The following is a 16,313-nucleotide window of genomic DNA, read 5'->3' on the forward strand; positions in this document are numbered from 1 at the left end:
CACATGTCATTCCATCAACCACCTTTCAACTACTCAACATCTCCATCTCAACAACAATTTTTTGTTGGTCCATCAAATCCCTTTGCAACCTCTACCATGACCCCCCCCCCCCCCCCCATCTGCCTACAATCCAATGTCATCCATGCAGTATTATCGACCAATAATGCCTTCACAGGTGTCCGAAAATCAGAATGATGATAATGAAGTCGAAGGCACTGACGATGACATTCCACCTCCACCCCCTCCTACCCTTCCATCCGAACAACAGCCACAACAACGACCACGAAGACAACGAAGAAGACCACCATGCGGCACAGCTTCACATAAATGACAACTTTTCCTACATCTCTATTTTATAATCATGTATGAATTGTACTTATTTATTATTTTATAAATATTGTTAAACACTACCCTATTTATTTATAACTATATCAACTATAAATGCTACTTCATGAATATAATTTCAATTTTTTAAAAACAACTAAAGTATTTTTAATTTTAACATTTAAAAAATACTAAATATATTACATTTATTACACAACTTATTTTTAATCCAACTTAATCTTGGGTAACTTTGTTTCTTGTGAAAACAAAAATTTAGTTTTAATAGTTTTAATTTTAAAAATTATTATTATATAAATTTTTTAATTTTTAACAAAATTAATTATTTAAAAAAAATGAACTGAACTTGCCAATACGGTTGGCAACTTCAATGGAGTGAAATTGTCAACCCAGTATCCAATTTTATTTATACTGAAGTTGCCAACCCAATTAGAAACTTTAATTAAAAAATAAAAAATGAAGAGATTAACAAATTTAATTGATGTTGCCTACACCATTGGCAATTTTGACCAAAAATTGCCTATTTCTGTAATTTTTTCTGGTTTTGCCCATTTACGTAAATATGAAAAAAAATACACCATTTTAATGAAAAACCCGCATTAGCTAAAGGTTCGAAAAACAGCTATGTAAGTCCTTGACATAAAGAAAACTACCAACCCTCACCTTCCTATATTTAATTCTCAACTGTCAACTAAGCTTAGCACTCTTCATTATTCCCACTACTTGTTCTTGTATTTATATATATACACACATATAAACAAGTTTCACCAAAGGAATACATAGCCAATATTGATTGTTTTCTGTTTTTGTGTCTCTAACACACTGATAATAGCCACACATTCTGGTGTGGGGAAAGGAAAATCTAAGGACAAGCATAAGCATAAGCATGTCGAAGTTGAGGGTAACCGTGAACTCAAAACTAACGGTTGTGTCAAGCAGACCCGTTACTTCGGGTAAGGTTCACACACTATCCGTGCTGGACCGTGGCATGGCTAGCCACACTCTGCATGTGATATTCTACTACATGAACGAGGATAACTGGTTTAAGTCCTTTGATTTGGGCCCTTTGAGGGAATCCTTGTCTGAGGTTCTGACTATGTACCCTGTTGTGACGGGTCGGTTGGTTCGAGGGGAGAATGGTGAGTGGCAAGTGAAGTGCAATGATGCGGGCGTTAGGACCACAAAGGCCACCGTGGATGCCACCCTTCATGAATGGCTCAAATCTGCATCTCACTCGGAGGAAAAGCTTCTGTTTACTTGGGATGATATGCCTGAGGAGGATCCCTCCACTTGGCCACCCTTTCGAATTCAGGTAGTGTTATTCACAGTCAAGATCAAGTGGTGCAGCTTTTTGATTGGCTGATTATGTTTATGTTATGTTTACTTCCAATCATTGATCTCTGTTGATGAAGTGTAGCTTTAGAGGAAAATATTGATATAAGAAACTGATTATTGGGTGGTGGTGTTGCAGATAAACAGCTTCAAAGAAGGAGGTGTGGCAATAGTGGTAAGTTGCAGTCACATGGTGACAGATCTAACTTTTCTAGCATCATTCTTCAAATCATGGGCGGAATTGCACCGCCACTTTCCCATCACCCACCCTTCCTTAATCGCTTCACTTCCTACTCGCGGCCATGCATCGTCATCACCACCTACAAAAACAGCCTCTCCAAAAGACTTAGCAACAGCCACCTTCAAGTTTTCCAGTTCAACCATCAAACAATGCCTCTCCAAAGTCCACGACTCGTGCCCCAACGCCACCCCATTTGACTTCCTGGCGGCTCTGTTTTGGACACGTGTCGCTCGTGTCAAACCTCCAAAAACTCAGGATCAAACTCACTCTCTGTGCCTCTGCACCGACTCGAGGAGTCTCCAAAAACCTTCCCTCCCAATCGGGTACTTGGGAAACGCCTTGCACTTTTCAACGCTCTCGAAGAAAGTGAAAGACGTTGAACTAGGAGGCGTAGTTAGTGCAGTGCATAGGCACCTGGAAGAGCTTTCAGAGGAAGAAATAGGGGCTGGCAATGAAGGGAAACGCGTGTATGGGAGTGAGTTAACTTGTGTCTGCATGGAGCAGTTGATGGTCGAGGAAGATGAGGAGTCGTTGTTATACGGTGCAGTGTTTGGAAGAAACGAGGAGAAGCCAGTTCATGTTTCGTGTTGGGTGGGGAATGTGGAGGGTGAAGGTTTAATCATGGTGATGCCTTGCTCGGAAGGAGGACTTTCAAGATCGGTGATGGTGATGCTGGCGGAGGAAGAAGTCGCTGAACTAAGCAAAGATGAAGCTATAATGGAGTTGGAGCCAGCGATGCTTCTTGCTGGTTGTGGAATGGACCATTGATTTTACGCTTTAACCCTAACTTTTTTCGGTTGGAAAACTTTTCTATAATACCAAATAATAAAAATCATACACTTCACAATTCTTTATAAAAATATAATAATATTTTAAATTAAAAAATAAAATAAACATTAATTTATTAGTGTATTAAGTGTTGTTTTTACATGGTGTTAATATTATAAGCACACTTTTCTGTTTCTTGTCTCTATCTTCTTCTGTATGTAAAGCTGGCATCTTTTACTTGTGGGACCAGACAACCATAAAGCTTCTGGAACACCTCTCACACGTGCTTAATTTGGAAGAACCAGAAACCTTTTCAACCAACCTGATATAGTCATGCTGCCAGTGTACCTGTATCAGTAAATTGTTTACGTCACTTTTGTTTATTTTTTATTTTTTAATAAATTAAATTCTATTATGTTTGTTTGGTGTTTGGATTGGAAATGAGATTTGAGGGAGTGGATTTAGAGTGATTTGAGAGAAAAGTGAAGTTGTTTGGATTGTAGGTGTCTGAGGAAAGTTTATTGAATTTTGTGAATGATGTGATAGTTGTATGAAAATTTTGACATTTTAATAGTATTATGTACATTTTTAATAATTATAAAATATATATTATAAATTAATTTTAATTTTATTATTATTTATTCTTATCAATATTAATTATTATTTATAATTTTTTTAATTATAGTTTTTATTTCATAAATTTATTATTAATATTTTTATTTTAATTATCATTTTATATATTTATTAATATTTTAATAATAATAATTATTTTTTATGTTGATAATATATATATATATATATATATATAAATCAAATCTTCGCAATTCCTCGCAATTCTTCGCAAATATACGAAGAAATAAAGTTGGAATACATTATATTATTATTTTATTTCTTGATTTACGAACTTTCAGGGCATCACCTCATAACTTTCTGTCGTTGGATCCAAACATAGCATTAAGAAACCCAATTATTTTTAACTTAACCTGCATCCAACATATTTTTTTAATTTCCAAAAATGTCCTTAATTCCGGAAATAAAAATCCAGAATTGAAAATAATATATTCTGGAAAAATAAATCCAGAAGTAATTATTGAGTTTCGGAAATAAAAATCTGGAAACTAAAATTAAAATTCTATTTCGAACAAAAAAATCTGGAATTGAAAAATAATACATTCCGAAAAAAAAAATCCGGAAAAGAAATAATTGTGTTTTGGAAATAAAAATCCGGAAACAAAAATAAAAAATCAATTCCAGATAAAAAAATCCATAATACAAAATTTCGTCCCGGAAAAAAATATCCAGAACACATATTTCGGAAATTTTTTTTAAGGACAGTTTCGTCTTTTCCGCTAAGATCGGGTGCAGTGATATGGTGCAGGAAGCAATTGCCTAAGAAAAAAGGGGTTGCGTCAAAATAAGGTCAAGCAGATTTTTGGCAATTTAACTCCATAATAATTTGTATTTCAAATTTTATAATTTGAGTATTTTCTGAGTTAATAAATGATTTTCGAATTTTAGATAGTTTTCTAACAGTGGAATTTGTAATATTTTCTCCACTGTAGAATTTGTAATACTTCTACACGAAGATGACGAAGAATGTAGGAACTTTTAATTTTATTGAAGATAAATTTGACTTCATCAAATGGAGGTGAAAAAATTATGAAGGTGTGTAGAAAGAAATTATCCAGATTTTTTATGAACCATAAGAAAGAATAAAATATACATAACCCAAGGTTGCCTAACCTGTATACAAAAGTTATTTGGTATTTAAGTTTAATGGACAAAATACAATATAACCATCTTATTACCGACCAAAACTCTTTAACCAATATTATTAGTCTACCTTACTAAATGAAAAAAAAAATTACATCTTTTAAAGATTTTAGGATGCATTTTGTTAATTATTTTTATGAAATATTATATTTGTTCTTTTTATTTTACCATTTTCTAAATAATTGTTATTTCTACCCAATTATTGAGCATTTTAAACATTTCTCATAGTGAGAAAAACATAACTAGTAAGTGGAATCATAATAAAAATATATATAAACGAGGATATTAATTAAAAGTCTTAATTTATGAGTTATCTATTAAAATGAAGACATAGGTTATCACAATAACTCACTTTAATTATTTTGATAAAAAAAATATTTTAACTTCTTTAAACATACTTCTAAATTACTTGCTAGCATTTGTCTTTTATTTTAACATAGTTTACCTGTGAAAGAGAAAAAAGTAAACATGCGAAAAAATAGAAAAAGAGTGACACTGCTATATGAACAGGTCTCCTTTTCCCTCACTGTAAAAGACTGAATATCAATGATAATAGTTATAATCTAGATAGCTTAATTTATCTTGAGATGGTGAATTTACCAACACCAATGCATGTTTGTGAGTGATGAGTGTGCTTTTAAATGCGATTGTGCATGATAAATAAAAATGAGCAGGGAAACATTGATTGAACAATGATGGATTTATTGGCTTGATCAAACAGTCTCATCATTTAACAACATGTGCATAATTAAGAACACAACAAGTTTTGCATAAGTTTTGCGATGGTGAGGCATAGAAGGAGATTAGAAACTGGTTATGCTTTTGGTGGGGTATCAGCAAACCTCCATGAACATCTAACAAATGCCTCAGTAGTTCGATTTCCTGCCACCTCAGATATTGGTACAGTGTCTGTTATATCCTCTAAATCATCTTTGCTGAGCTTCACTTCAAGTGAACCAATATTACTATCAAGATTTTTTATCTTGGTTGTTCCTACAACACATAAGAATTACAGAAACGTTAATTCACAGGAAAAAAACAATTCATATTATGAGCTCATGATCATGATGAAGGGGTTCCTGCATATGTTCAGACGACTCATGATTCAGAAATTACTCACCAATGTAACAAAAATCCTATTTCAAACCAACGCTATAAAGGAAATGATAGGAACAAATCCTATATGGCAAGAATGTCTTACAACAACAATGACGGAAGTCAAAATAGAAGATGAACACAGGTGATTTCTGTCTTAAGAAATTTGGAAGTTTATGTCATTTGAAATGTCAAGGACAAGGGGGACAACTTCGTTCAAAGAAAAACTGATATGGTATGTAATAAAAAAATAATATTATGTCAAATTAGTCTTGGTATGAAAAAAAGGATCATCACCTCTGACATAAAGAAATGCTTGTATATGAATGGGCTACCTTTATTCCTAAAAATTACTTCAATTGCCAAGAACTTTAATGTGAAAATGCGAGTGAAGAATATGTTTGGTACGAGCAATCTCGGTGGTGGAGGAATTCCCAGTGAGTACAATATCATCAACATAAATATCAAGGCAATGAATGTATTGTCATGAGCTTTAAAAATAGACCATGATCAACTTGAACTTGTTGATAACCAAAGGAGACAAGCAAAGTAGAGAGTTTTTCATACCATTTGCAACAATGTTGCAAACCATAGAGAGATTTCTTGAGCTTACAACATTGATTTGGGTTAGGACTATTGATCCCAGGAGAAATAACCATATACACATATTCAAATAGGCTCCCATGAAGAAATGTATTACTAATATAATATCCATTTGTTGGAGTTGCCAGTTTGACAAGCTAGAGAAGGAATGACACTTACGGTGGTCATCTTGAGAATAGGGGATCTGGAAGCAAGACCCCAAGAGCGAACCACAAAGAAGTGGTCATCAAGGCCTTTAAGAAAACAAATGATGAAATCCTGTGGGTTATAGGTTTTGGCGAAGCATAAGCAAGCATAGAAAGAATGATACTTGTCTAGCTCCTCCCAAAGGGTTTTAAGGGGTGAGTAATAATAAGAAATGTTTCAGGTCTCTTGTTTGAGACCTTACATTTCTTCCCTGCTCTGCTATTTGAAGCAAGACACTCTGGGAGAATCTTTCCCAGAGATCAGTCCAAATGTCATTGGCACGGTCGAAAAAGATCACACTTGAAGCAATGGAGGGAGACAAATAGTTTATGAGCCAGGACAATAGCAGTGTGTTGAAACGCTCTCAAGGAGAATAGAGTGGATCTACGAACGAAGAAACAAGTATGAGACCTGTTAAAGATCCTATTTTGTTTTTGGAAATTAAGGCCATATATATGAAGACCATGATTGGAAAATAAAAGTTTCTGTGTTTTATTATTACAATGTGTATAAATATATATGACCTAATAGGATAAGAAGAAAAGGTTAAAAAATTCCCATTTACAACTCACTTTTACAGCTCATTGTATTCTAGAAGATACCACATGTTTACAACTTACTAGAATTTGGTTGCTTACAGAAGGCAGTTCTTTTCCTATAAGACCCTTCCAATGCATTTTCAAAATAATTTCATATAATATAAAGTTGGCCACAACTCATAACAAATTTGATTCCGGTACAAAAAATACTCACCGGGGATGGGTACCACATCATCTCCTTGACCAAGAATCCAAGCAAGAGCAAGTTGTGAAGATGTATATCCGTGCTTCTCTGCCAATTTTTCTATCCTAGAATATAAGATTTTGTTCTTGTCAAGGTTCTCCCCTTGTAACCTTGGTTGTAATGCCTGCGGAAATAAATGTTGGTGAACAATGAACAAGTCCAACTGTCACCAGAAGGATAAGAATGAAGCCCATACCAGAAAACTGTTTGCAGGTATACTTTCTGTGACAGCCTTGCCACCAAAAAATCCACGGCCAAGGGGACTATATGGCACTATTCCGATTCCAAGCTCCCTGTAAGTGTTGTTACAAAAGTCATATAATCAAGATTCACGAAGGAAATGAAAGAAATAACTTGGTCGACTGTACACAAAGTAAAAGGGTAGCAATCGAAGCAACTAAAGCTATTTGATCAAAAGTTTATCTGTAGAAAATAAACAAATTTCTTCAATTGGAAGAAATTGGTTCCTAACCATTCATGTTTTCTATAATTGATAATTTATAAACTAAGGTTATATTATAATAAATTGAATGGCTGGATAATGATCAACAGAGAGACAAAATAGAAGGCTGTAGAAACCAGAAGGAATCCTCAGTTACAGAGAATAATTAGAGCTAGTTACTAAGAGGCTGAGATAATTAGAAAAGCATGTTGCTTATAAACAAGAAAAAGGGTTGAGGAGTCATTTGTACATTTTTCTGCTAATAGGAGTTTTTCTCTCTATAATCTTGATCTAGTTTCTAATAACTTGTACTAGAGACTTCGACCATTTTCTATCAGGAGTGGAGGAAGGGATGTGCGGTGGAACATAGGATCCAGATGCAAAGTATAGAAGTTCCAGTGTGCGGTTTATAAAACCTTGAACTCTCCAATTACAAAAGTTACCTTTGTGACTGATTTTAACAAGTTTCTTTTCAAAACCGTCAATATATGTTACAGATATCTTGAATATGTGATTTCTTAAGAGCAAACCAACCTGAATGCCTATGATCCTTCCAACAAGAACCCTTAGAAAAACTCATAACATAATTTTTCATACCCATAGATAACTCAGAAAAACTGATAACATCAATTGTAAAAGCCTTTATACATATTTCTTTTTCATACCCATAGATAATCCACAAGTTCAACCTGCAAGGTAGAGCTTTAGGCAATCTAAACTTTCAAACTCTATTGTGACCGGGAAGTAAGAAATCAGTCAATTCTCCAAAGAGATAACATTTTACATCAGAGACACTATGGAGAAGTACCTGCAAAGTGGAATAATATCTTGCTCAATTTCACGAGTCCAAAGGGACCACTCCATTTGCACAGCAGTGATGGGATGAACTGCATGTGCCCTCCTAATTGTGTCAGGGCTGGCTTCTGACAATCCTATGTACCTTATCTTCCCCTCTTGCACCAGCTTTTTCAGCTCACCCATCTGTCATTTAAAGAAAACCCAACACCATATAAATCACAGAGTCACCACCTGAACCTCACATCAAGAAGTGGAAAGAAAAAAGTGTTTGATGGCACACTCACAGTGTCCTCGATTGGTACTGAGGTGTCAACACGGTGCTGATAATACAGATCAATGTAGCTCACACCAAGGCGTTCGAGGCTTCCCTCGCAACAGGATCGAACGTATTCAGGAGAACCGTCCACTATCACATTATTCGAAACCATTTTCACGATCCCAAACTTGGTGGCAATCTGAATTTGATCTCGAGGCAAGTCCCTGAGCGCCTGAGAGATAATCGAAATATCATGTTACTTTACATTGTCGATTGTTATTTGCTAAAGTGAAACAGACATGTTAAAAGTGTTAAGGTAGTTAACCTTTCCAACCAAAACTTCATTGACACGTGGTCCATAAACATCTGAAGTATCAAAGAAAGTGATCCCTTTGCTGAATGCGTATTTGATCAAAGAGATGCCAAATTCTTCAGGAACAGGATCATTGTAAACTCCACTTAGGCCCATACACCCAAATCCTAACTTAGAAACCTTATAAAAAAAAATGAATGGAACAAGACAAGGAAGACACCATATGAGAAGGAGTATTTGAGAGAAGCATATCAAATAAAAAATCCAACAACACAAAAACTAACCTCCAAGCCTTGGCTTCCAAGCTTCACTCGAGGAATATCTGCCATGTTTTTTGTTCCTCTGCAACTTTCTCTACAAATGTTCCAACTCACTCTCTTTCTTCTATTAGTCTTCACCTTAAAGTGCCCGGGGTTGGTGAACCTAACTCCCTTTAGCTACTTCAACTCAAAATAACAGTTTAATGTTAGATATTAAAATTTGTTATACAATTTCATTTTTTAATTTGGGATATTGTCACATTAACTCTTGAAATTGATGAAATTAAAATTAGATATTAATTTTTTATTTTATCCTTTACATTATTTTTAATATTAGCCAATTTCATTATAACTTCAACTTTGAAATTTTATTGCTTTACACAGATATTACTTTTCAAATAAACATGATTTATTATAAATTAAGTATTTTTTTGTTGAAGAAACTAACATAATTGTCCATTAAATATTTTATGCTACCTTAATTTATATTAATATCAAAATTTGTAAGGGTCTAAAAAATAAGCTTAGAGTAGAAGTTGATAACAAAATATTTTACACAGATATTGTTTGTGTTTGTTTCTTTATCTGTGATGATCGTGTTTTACACGGGAGCAGATGAGATTGCAGGTAATAGAGCTCCTGAGTGAGCAGTTGGAGTATTGGATAGATTTACCTTTGAATGCTTTGTTTCTTTTGTTTTTTTTTTTAAAACTTTTGATGTATATGTTAATTCCCTATGAAGAGGGATATCTTTTTGAGATACAAATATGATAACCTAATATATGTTTACATGTTAATTAGATATTGTATGTATAATATATTAACAAAAGAAAAAAAAATAGGGATGTTACAATTTTGGTATCAGAGCTGTTCGAACCTTAGGAGACCTAAGGGTTATGGACTTGTTTATGTGTGGTTTATTTGGTTTGTTAGTAAAACTAAATAATTTAAAATTCTAAAGATTTATCCTAAATCTTTACTTTGTGTTTTATAGAAAATGGCTCCTAGACCTCCTACCCCTCCACAACCTTCTTCTGAGATGAACCAGATTGCCAGGGCTTTTGAGATGATGGCAAATGCTATCCAACAACAGAATATAACAATGGCTCAGAATCACCAGGCAACAATGCATCATTGGGAGAATGCTAGATCTGCTGCAGCAGCTTCCCATGTCAGTCAATCGCAGGAGCAGATGGGGCTGACAGAGTTCATGAGGCACAACCCGCCCAAGTTTAGTGGGAATGCCACTCCTGACCAAGCAGACCAATGGATCAGGGAGTTAGAGAAGATCTTTAGGGCAACCTCCTGCCCCGAGGATAAGAAATTGGTTTTTGCTACATATTTATTGTCTGGAGAAGCAGAGTTCTGGTGGATGGGAGCTCAACAAATGATGGAAGCCAGAGCTGAAGTTTTGGGCTAGGAGAGTTTCAGAGTGAGATTTCTGGAGAAATATTTTCCAGATAGTGCCAGATTTGCAAAGGAAGCTGAATTTCTCAGGTTGGAGCAAGGAGAGATGTCAGTAAATGCATATGCTGCTAGGTTTGAGTACCTAGCCAGATTCTACACCCAAGCTACCTCTGAGGCTTGGAGGTGTAGGAAGTTTGAAGAAGGTTTAAAGCATGAACTGAAGAAGACCATAGCACCTATGTGCATTAGGGAGTTTCATGCCTTAGTGGAGAAGGTGAAGATGGTGGAGACCCTGGAAAGGGGTGATTCTAGGGTGATTAGATCACACCCAGGAGGGTCTTTCAGTGGGAAGGCCAAGGTACAACATCAACAACACAAGCCTTATGCTAGACCTCCACAACATAAGGCAAGAGCATTTTCGCCTCAGTTTCAACATCAACAACCATGGAAACCTAGATGTTTCTATTGTAGTGGACCACATACCACCAATACATGCCCCAAGGGGACTCCAGAGAAAAGATGTTTTACATGCCAAAAGATGGGACATTTTGCTAGAGATTGTCCTAACAAGAATAGGATGACTCTATCAGGCGGTTCTCAACAGTTTAGGAGTGAAGGCAATAGACCTCAGGCAGCAGGGAGAGTTTTTGCTATGACAGGAGCTGAAGCATCTCAGTCAGGTAACTTGGTACAAGGTGTTTGTTATATAGCTGGTAGATGTGTAAAAGCTTTGTTTGATTCTGGAGCAACACACTCCTTTGTGTCAAGTCTGTGTGTAGCTGAGTTGGGTCTTCCAGTTAAGGAATTGTCGTTTGAACTGCTGGTCTCTACACCTACATCAGGAAAAGTATTGACCTCTATAGTCTGTTCTGAATGTCCAGTAATAGTAGAGGGACGCAGGTTCAAAATAAATTTGATTTGTCTACCTCTTCAGGATCTGCATGTTATCCTAGGAATGGATTGGCTATCTGCCAATCACATTCTCATAGATTGTGGTCAACAGAAAATAGTGTTTTCAGATTCCAAGGAGTTAGATATGATGTCTGCTCAACATGTGTGGTCGGAATTGAAAGAAGGATCAAGATGTTTTGTAATCTTAACTCAGATGGAAGTTAAGAATGAAGAAGAAATGAGTAGTATACATGTGGTGAAGGATTTCATAGATGTATTTCCAGAAGAAATACCTGGATTACCTCCTAAGAGAGAAGTGGAATTCTCTATTGATTTGGTACCTGGAGCTGGACCAGTGTCAATGGGACCTTACAAAATGGCTCCAGCTGAGTTGATAGAACTAAAGAAACAAATTGAAGATTTGTTGGAAAAACAATTCATCAGGCCAAGTGTATCTCCATGGGGGGCTCCGGTGCTTCTAGTTAAAAAGAAAGATGGAGGGACTCGGTTGTGTGTAGATTACAGGCAGTTGAATAAGTTGACCATCAAGAACAAGTATCCTTTGCCCAGAATTGATGATTTGATGGATCAATTACATGGAGCCTCAGTGTTCTCAAAGATTGATTTGAGATCTGGATACCATCAGATTTTGGTAAAGGCTGAAGATGTTCAGAAGACAGCTTTTAGGTCTCGTTATGGACACTATGAGTATGTGGTGATGCCATTTGGAGTAACAAATGCTCCAGCTCTGTTCATGGACTACATGAATAGAATTTTCCGTCCTTTCTTGGATAAGTTTGTTGTAGTCTTTATAGACGACATACTTATTTATTCAAGGACCGATGAAGAACATGAAAAACATCTGAAGACAGTGTTGGAGATTCTGAGGGAGAAGCAATTATATGCTAAATTCTCTAAGTGTGAGTTTTGGCTAAAGGAAGTCAACTTCTTAGGGCATGTAATATCAACTCAGGGGATCTCTGTGGATCCAACCAAAGTGGAGGCATGCTTCAATGGGAACGCCCAAAGACAGTGACTGAAATAAAGAGTTTTGTGGGTCTAGCTGGCTATTATCGGAGGTTCATTGAAGATTTTTCCAGAGTAGTAGCTCCTTTGACACAGTTAACTCGCAAAGATCAACCTTTTGCTTGGACAGACAAATGTGAGCAAAGTTTCATAGAGCTGGAGAAAAGGTTAACTAGTGCTCCGGTGTTAGTGATTCCTGATACAGGAAAACCTTTTGAGGTTTATTGTGATGCTTCACTTCAGGGATTAGGATGTGTCTTAATGCAAGAGAAAAGAGCAGTTGCATATGCTTCAAGGCAACTTAAAGTTCATGAGAGAAACTATCCTACTCATGACTTAGAGTTGGCAGCTGTGGTGTTTGCTTTGAAGATTTGGAGGCATTATTTGTATGGAGCTCAGTTTCAAGTATTTAGTGATCATAAAAGCCTGAAATACTTATTTGATCAAAAAGAGTTGAATATGAGACAAAGAAGATGGATGGAGTTTTTGAAGGATTATGATTTCCAACTGATGTATCATCCAGGGAAGGCTAATGTCGTTGCAGATGCTTTGAGTAGAAAGTCAGTACAAGTGTCAGCCATGATGATTGAAGAACAAAAGTTGATTGAGCAGTTCAGAGATCTAAATTTGGGAGTGAAAGTTCATGTTGATCACATTAGTTGTAGTAAGTTAACTATAACTAATGATTTTCTTGGATTGATAAAGGAAAGGCAGTTAGAGGATCCTAGTCTGAAGCGTACTGTGGAATTACTAGGTACAACTCAAGCTAAGGACTTTGTGATGGGAGAAGATGGGATTTTGAGATTTAATGGTAGAATTTGCATACCTGCAAATGAAGAGCTGAAGAGAATGATTCTAGATGAGGGTCATAAGAGTCATCTTAGTCTACATCCTGGTATGAATAAGATGTACCAAGATTTGAAGGAGTCCTTTTGGTGGTCAGGCATGAAGAAAGAAATAGCTCAATATGTTGTTGCTTGCTTAACATGTCAGAAGGCAAAGGTAGAGCATCAGAGACCTGGTGGTTTGTTGCAGCAGTTAGATATTCCTGAGTGGAAATGGGATAGCGTTGCTATGGATTTTGTTACTCATTTACCAAGATCGGTAAGGGGTCATGATGCAGTCTGGGTAATAGTTGATCGACTGACAAAGAGTGCTCACTTTCTCCCAGTTAATTTGAGGATATCTATGGCCAAGTTGGCACAGTTGTACATCAAAGAGATTGTGAGATTACATGGAGTGCCTTCTAGTATTGTTTCAGATAGAGATCCCAGGTTTACTTCAAGGTTTTGGCAGACTCTACAAGATTCATTGGGAACTAGATTGAGAATGAGCTCTGCATATCATCCTCAAACAGATGGGCAGTCCGAGAGAACGATCCAATCCTTAGAAGATCTTTTGAGGACATGTGTATTGGATCATCTGGGAGGTTGGGATGAGATGTTGCCTCTGGTGGAGTTCACTTATAACAATAGTTATCATTCCAGTATTGGAATGGCACCATATGAAGCTTTGTATGGGAGGAAGTGCAGAACTCCTTTATGTTGGTATCAGGATGGTGAGAAAGTATTGGTTGGGCCAGAGTTACTTCAACAAACTACTGAGAAGGTGAAGCAGATACAAGACAAAATGAAAGCTTCTCAAAGTAGGCAGAAATCATATGCAGATCAGAGGAGAAAGCCTTTGGAATTTGCAGTTGGAGATCATGTGTTCATGAGAGTGACACCAACCAAGGGTGTAGGACGAGCTATCAGATCAAGGAAGTTATCTCCTAAGTTTATTGGACCATATCAAATCTTAAGGAAGATAGGTCCAGTGGCTTATGAGATTGCTCTACCTCCCCAATTAGCAAACCTGCATAATGTATTTCACGTATCACAGCTAAGGAAGTACATCACAGACCCTAGTCACGTGTTGGAAGTGGATAATGTGCAAATCAAGGATAACTTGTCTTTTGAAGCAAAACCAGTTAGGATTGAAGACCATCAGAGTAAACAGCTCAGAGGCAAGACCATCAATATGGTGAAGGTGGTGTGGGATGATAAATCTGGTGATTCAACTTGGGAATTAGAAGAAACCATTAGAGAAACCTATCCATATCTCTTTTCTAGTAAGTCAATTTTCGGGGACGAAAATTTTTCTTGTTGGGGAGAATGTAAGGGTCTAAAAAATAAGCTTAGAGTAGAAGTGGTATATTTTAAATGATACCTGAATATTTTATTATTAAAATGAAATGACATATAAATAGAAAATTCAGTTATTCAGGTTTCATTTTAAAAGAACCACCATCTCTCTAAAAGTTTCCCTTTTCCTTTCCTCTCCCTTCTCTCTAAGATTCTGATCTCCTCGCTTATCAGTTTGGCGATCGGAGTCTGTCGTTGGACTCCTGGCAGCGAAGACTACAAGACTGCCCGATCAGAAGAGTAAGTTCAGTTTTGTTCCTCTTTTTCCTTTTCTCTCCATTCTCTCTAAGATTCTGATCTCCTTGCTTATCAGTTTGACGATCGGAGTCTGCCATTGGACTCCTGGCAGTGAATCCTATATGATTGCCCGATCAGAATCTCTTATAGAGTAAGTTCAATTTTTACCCTTCTCTGAGTCAAAGTTTTGAACTTGTAGATCAATCTCAATCTAAGTGTATGCATGTGCCTCTTTTAGTTTTAGGATTAGTCTTTAGTAGATCAGAGTCCTAGAGATATAGTTAGATTTTTTATCAGGACTCTGTGGTGCAGGTTAAGCTACTTTTGAAGATTTTGGTAGGTTTGGAGCTCTTCGTGAGCATATGCTCAAGTAAAGGTAAGGGATGCTAGTTTAAAATCTTCAATAGAACCATAGGTTAGAAGATTTGAATGTGAGTATGACGGGGTCAACAATTCCAGATTTTGTTGCAAGATTTCTTGTTCTGAGTGGATTGTAGTTTGATTGAAATTGAAAGTGTAGTGATTGAGAATTGGTTGTTTGATTTAAATGGTTTTGGAATTAGAAATCATATATATGTATAAATGGACATAATAACTCAATGATTCACTGAGAGTGATTGTATCATGCTGAACATAAACTGTCAATGTAATGTGTTGATTTATAGTTTAGGAATTGAATGAGATATTGACTTATAATCTAATAGGTATATTAAGTTATGCATAATTTTCTGCAGAATTTTCTGCATATTTCGCTCAAGCTAGCAAGTACTAGCTCAAGCTAAAAAAAAATTATGGGTGCTCTCTGGAGGATTTTAGCCCAAGCTAGCGACTTCTAGCTCAAGCTAAAAATTATGGGTGCTCTCTAGAGGATTTTAGCCCAAGCTAGCGACTTTTAGCCCAAGCTAAAAATTTTGGGTGCTCTCTGGAGGATTTTAGCCCAAGCTAGCGAATTTTAGCTCAAGCTAAAATTCTGGGTGCTCTCTGGAGGATTTTAGCTCAAGCTAGCGAATTCTAGCTCAAGCTAAAGTAAAAATAAAATAAAAGATAAAAAAAAAAAATATATATATATATATATTAAACTTTTTATTTATTTATTTGCTTTTAAGAGATTGATTTATTTATTTCTATATAGTTTTTCTTATAAAGTATGTAAACTTATATTTCATGTATAGTTAATTGAAAATCTCTTTAATTAGACATTTATATGATTAGTCAATGAATTGTTGTGTATTTTGGGAAATTCTAAACATTGGTATGATTTGATTGTTTAATGGTGGATATTATGAGGTTCAAAATATGAATTCTGATCGAGACATAGTATTTTCAGGAAAGAAAATACCGTGTTAAGATTGTTTAGGATGTGCATTGACTAGGGAT

At 35.9% G+C, this 16,313-nt stretch overlaps 2 protein-coding genes and 1 pseudogene across 2 annotated transcripts; 2 read left to right on the top strand and 1 right to left on the bottom strand.

Annotated features, from left to right (window-relative positions):
- Positions 1 to 1,106: 1,106 nt before the first annotated feature.
- Positions 1,107 to 3,254, top strand: LOC137831784 (acetyl transferase 1). The gene is made up of 2 exons (XM_068639592.2): positions 1,107 to 1,654; positions 1,814 to 3,254. The coding sequence occupies exons 1-2, from the start codon at positions 1,229 to 1,231 to the stop codon at positions 2,681 to 2,683; spliced, it is 1,296 nt and encodes a 431-aa protein (XP_068495693.1). The 5' UTR covers positions 1,107 to 1,228; the 3' UTR covers positions 2,684 to 3,254.
- Positions 3,255 to 5,137: 1,883 nt separating this feature from the next.
- On the bottom strand, positions 5,138 to 9,385 carry LOC137831786 (putative aldo-keto reductase 1). Its single transcript, XM_068639595.2, has 7 exons — positions 9,217 to 9,385; positions 8,945 to 9,112; positions 8,648 to 8,851; positions 8,374 to 8,546; positions 7,320 to 7,416; positions 7,094 to 7,247; positions 5,138 to 5,449 (listed from the first exon to the last, which is right to left on the bottom strand). Exons 1-7 carry the CDS (start codon positions 9,259 to 9,261, stop codon positions 5,271 to 5,273), a joined length of 1,020 nt encoding a protein of 339 aa, XP_068495696.1. The 5' UTR covers positions 9,262 to 9,385; the 3' UTR covers positions 5,138 to 5,270.
- An 858-nt stretch (positions 9,386 to 10,243) lies between these two features.
- On the top strand, positions 10,244 to 12,336 carry LOC150027326 (uncharacterized; annotated as a pseudogene).
- Positions 12,337 to 16,313: the final 3,977 nt, after the last annotated feature.

This window comes from Phaseolus vulgaris, chromosome 6 (genome assembly GCF_051622355.1).
Source record: "Phaseolus vulgaris cultivar YP4 chromosome 6, ASM5162235v1, whole genome shotgun sequence".
Classification (NCBI taxonomy): Eukaryota; Viridiplantae; Streptophyta; class Magnoliopsida; order Fabales; family Fabaceae; genus Phaseolus; species Phaseolus vulgaris.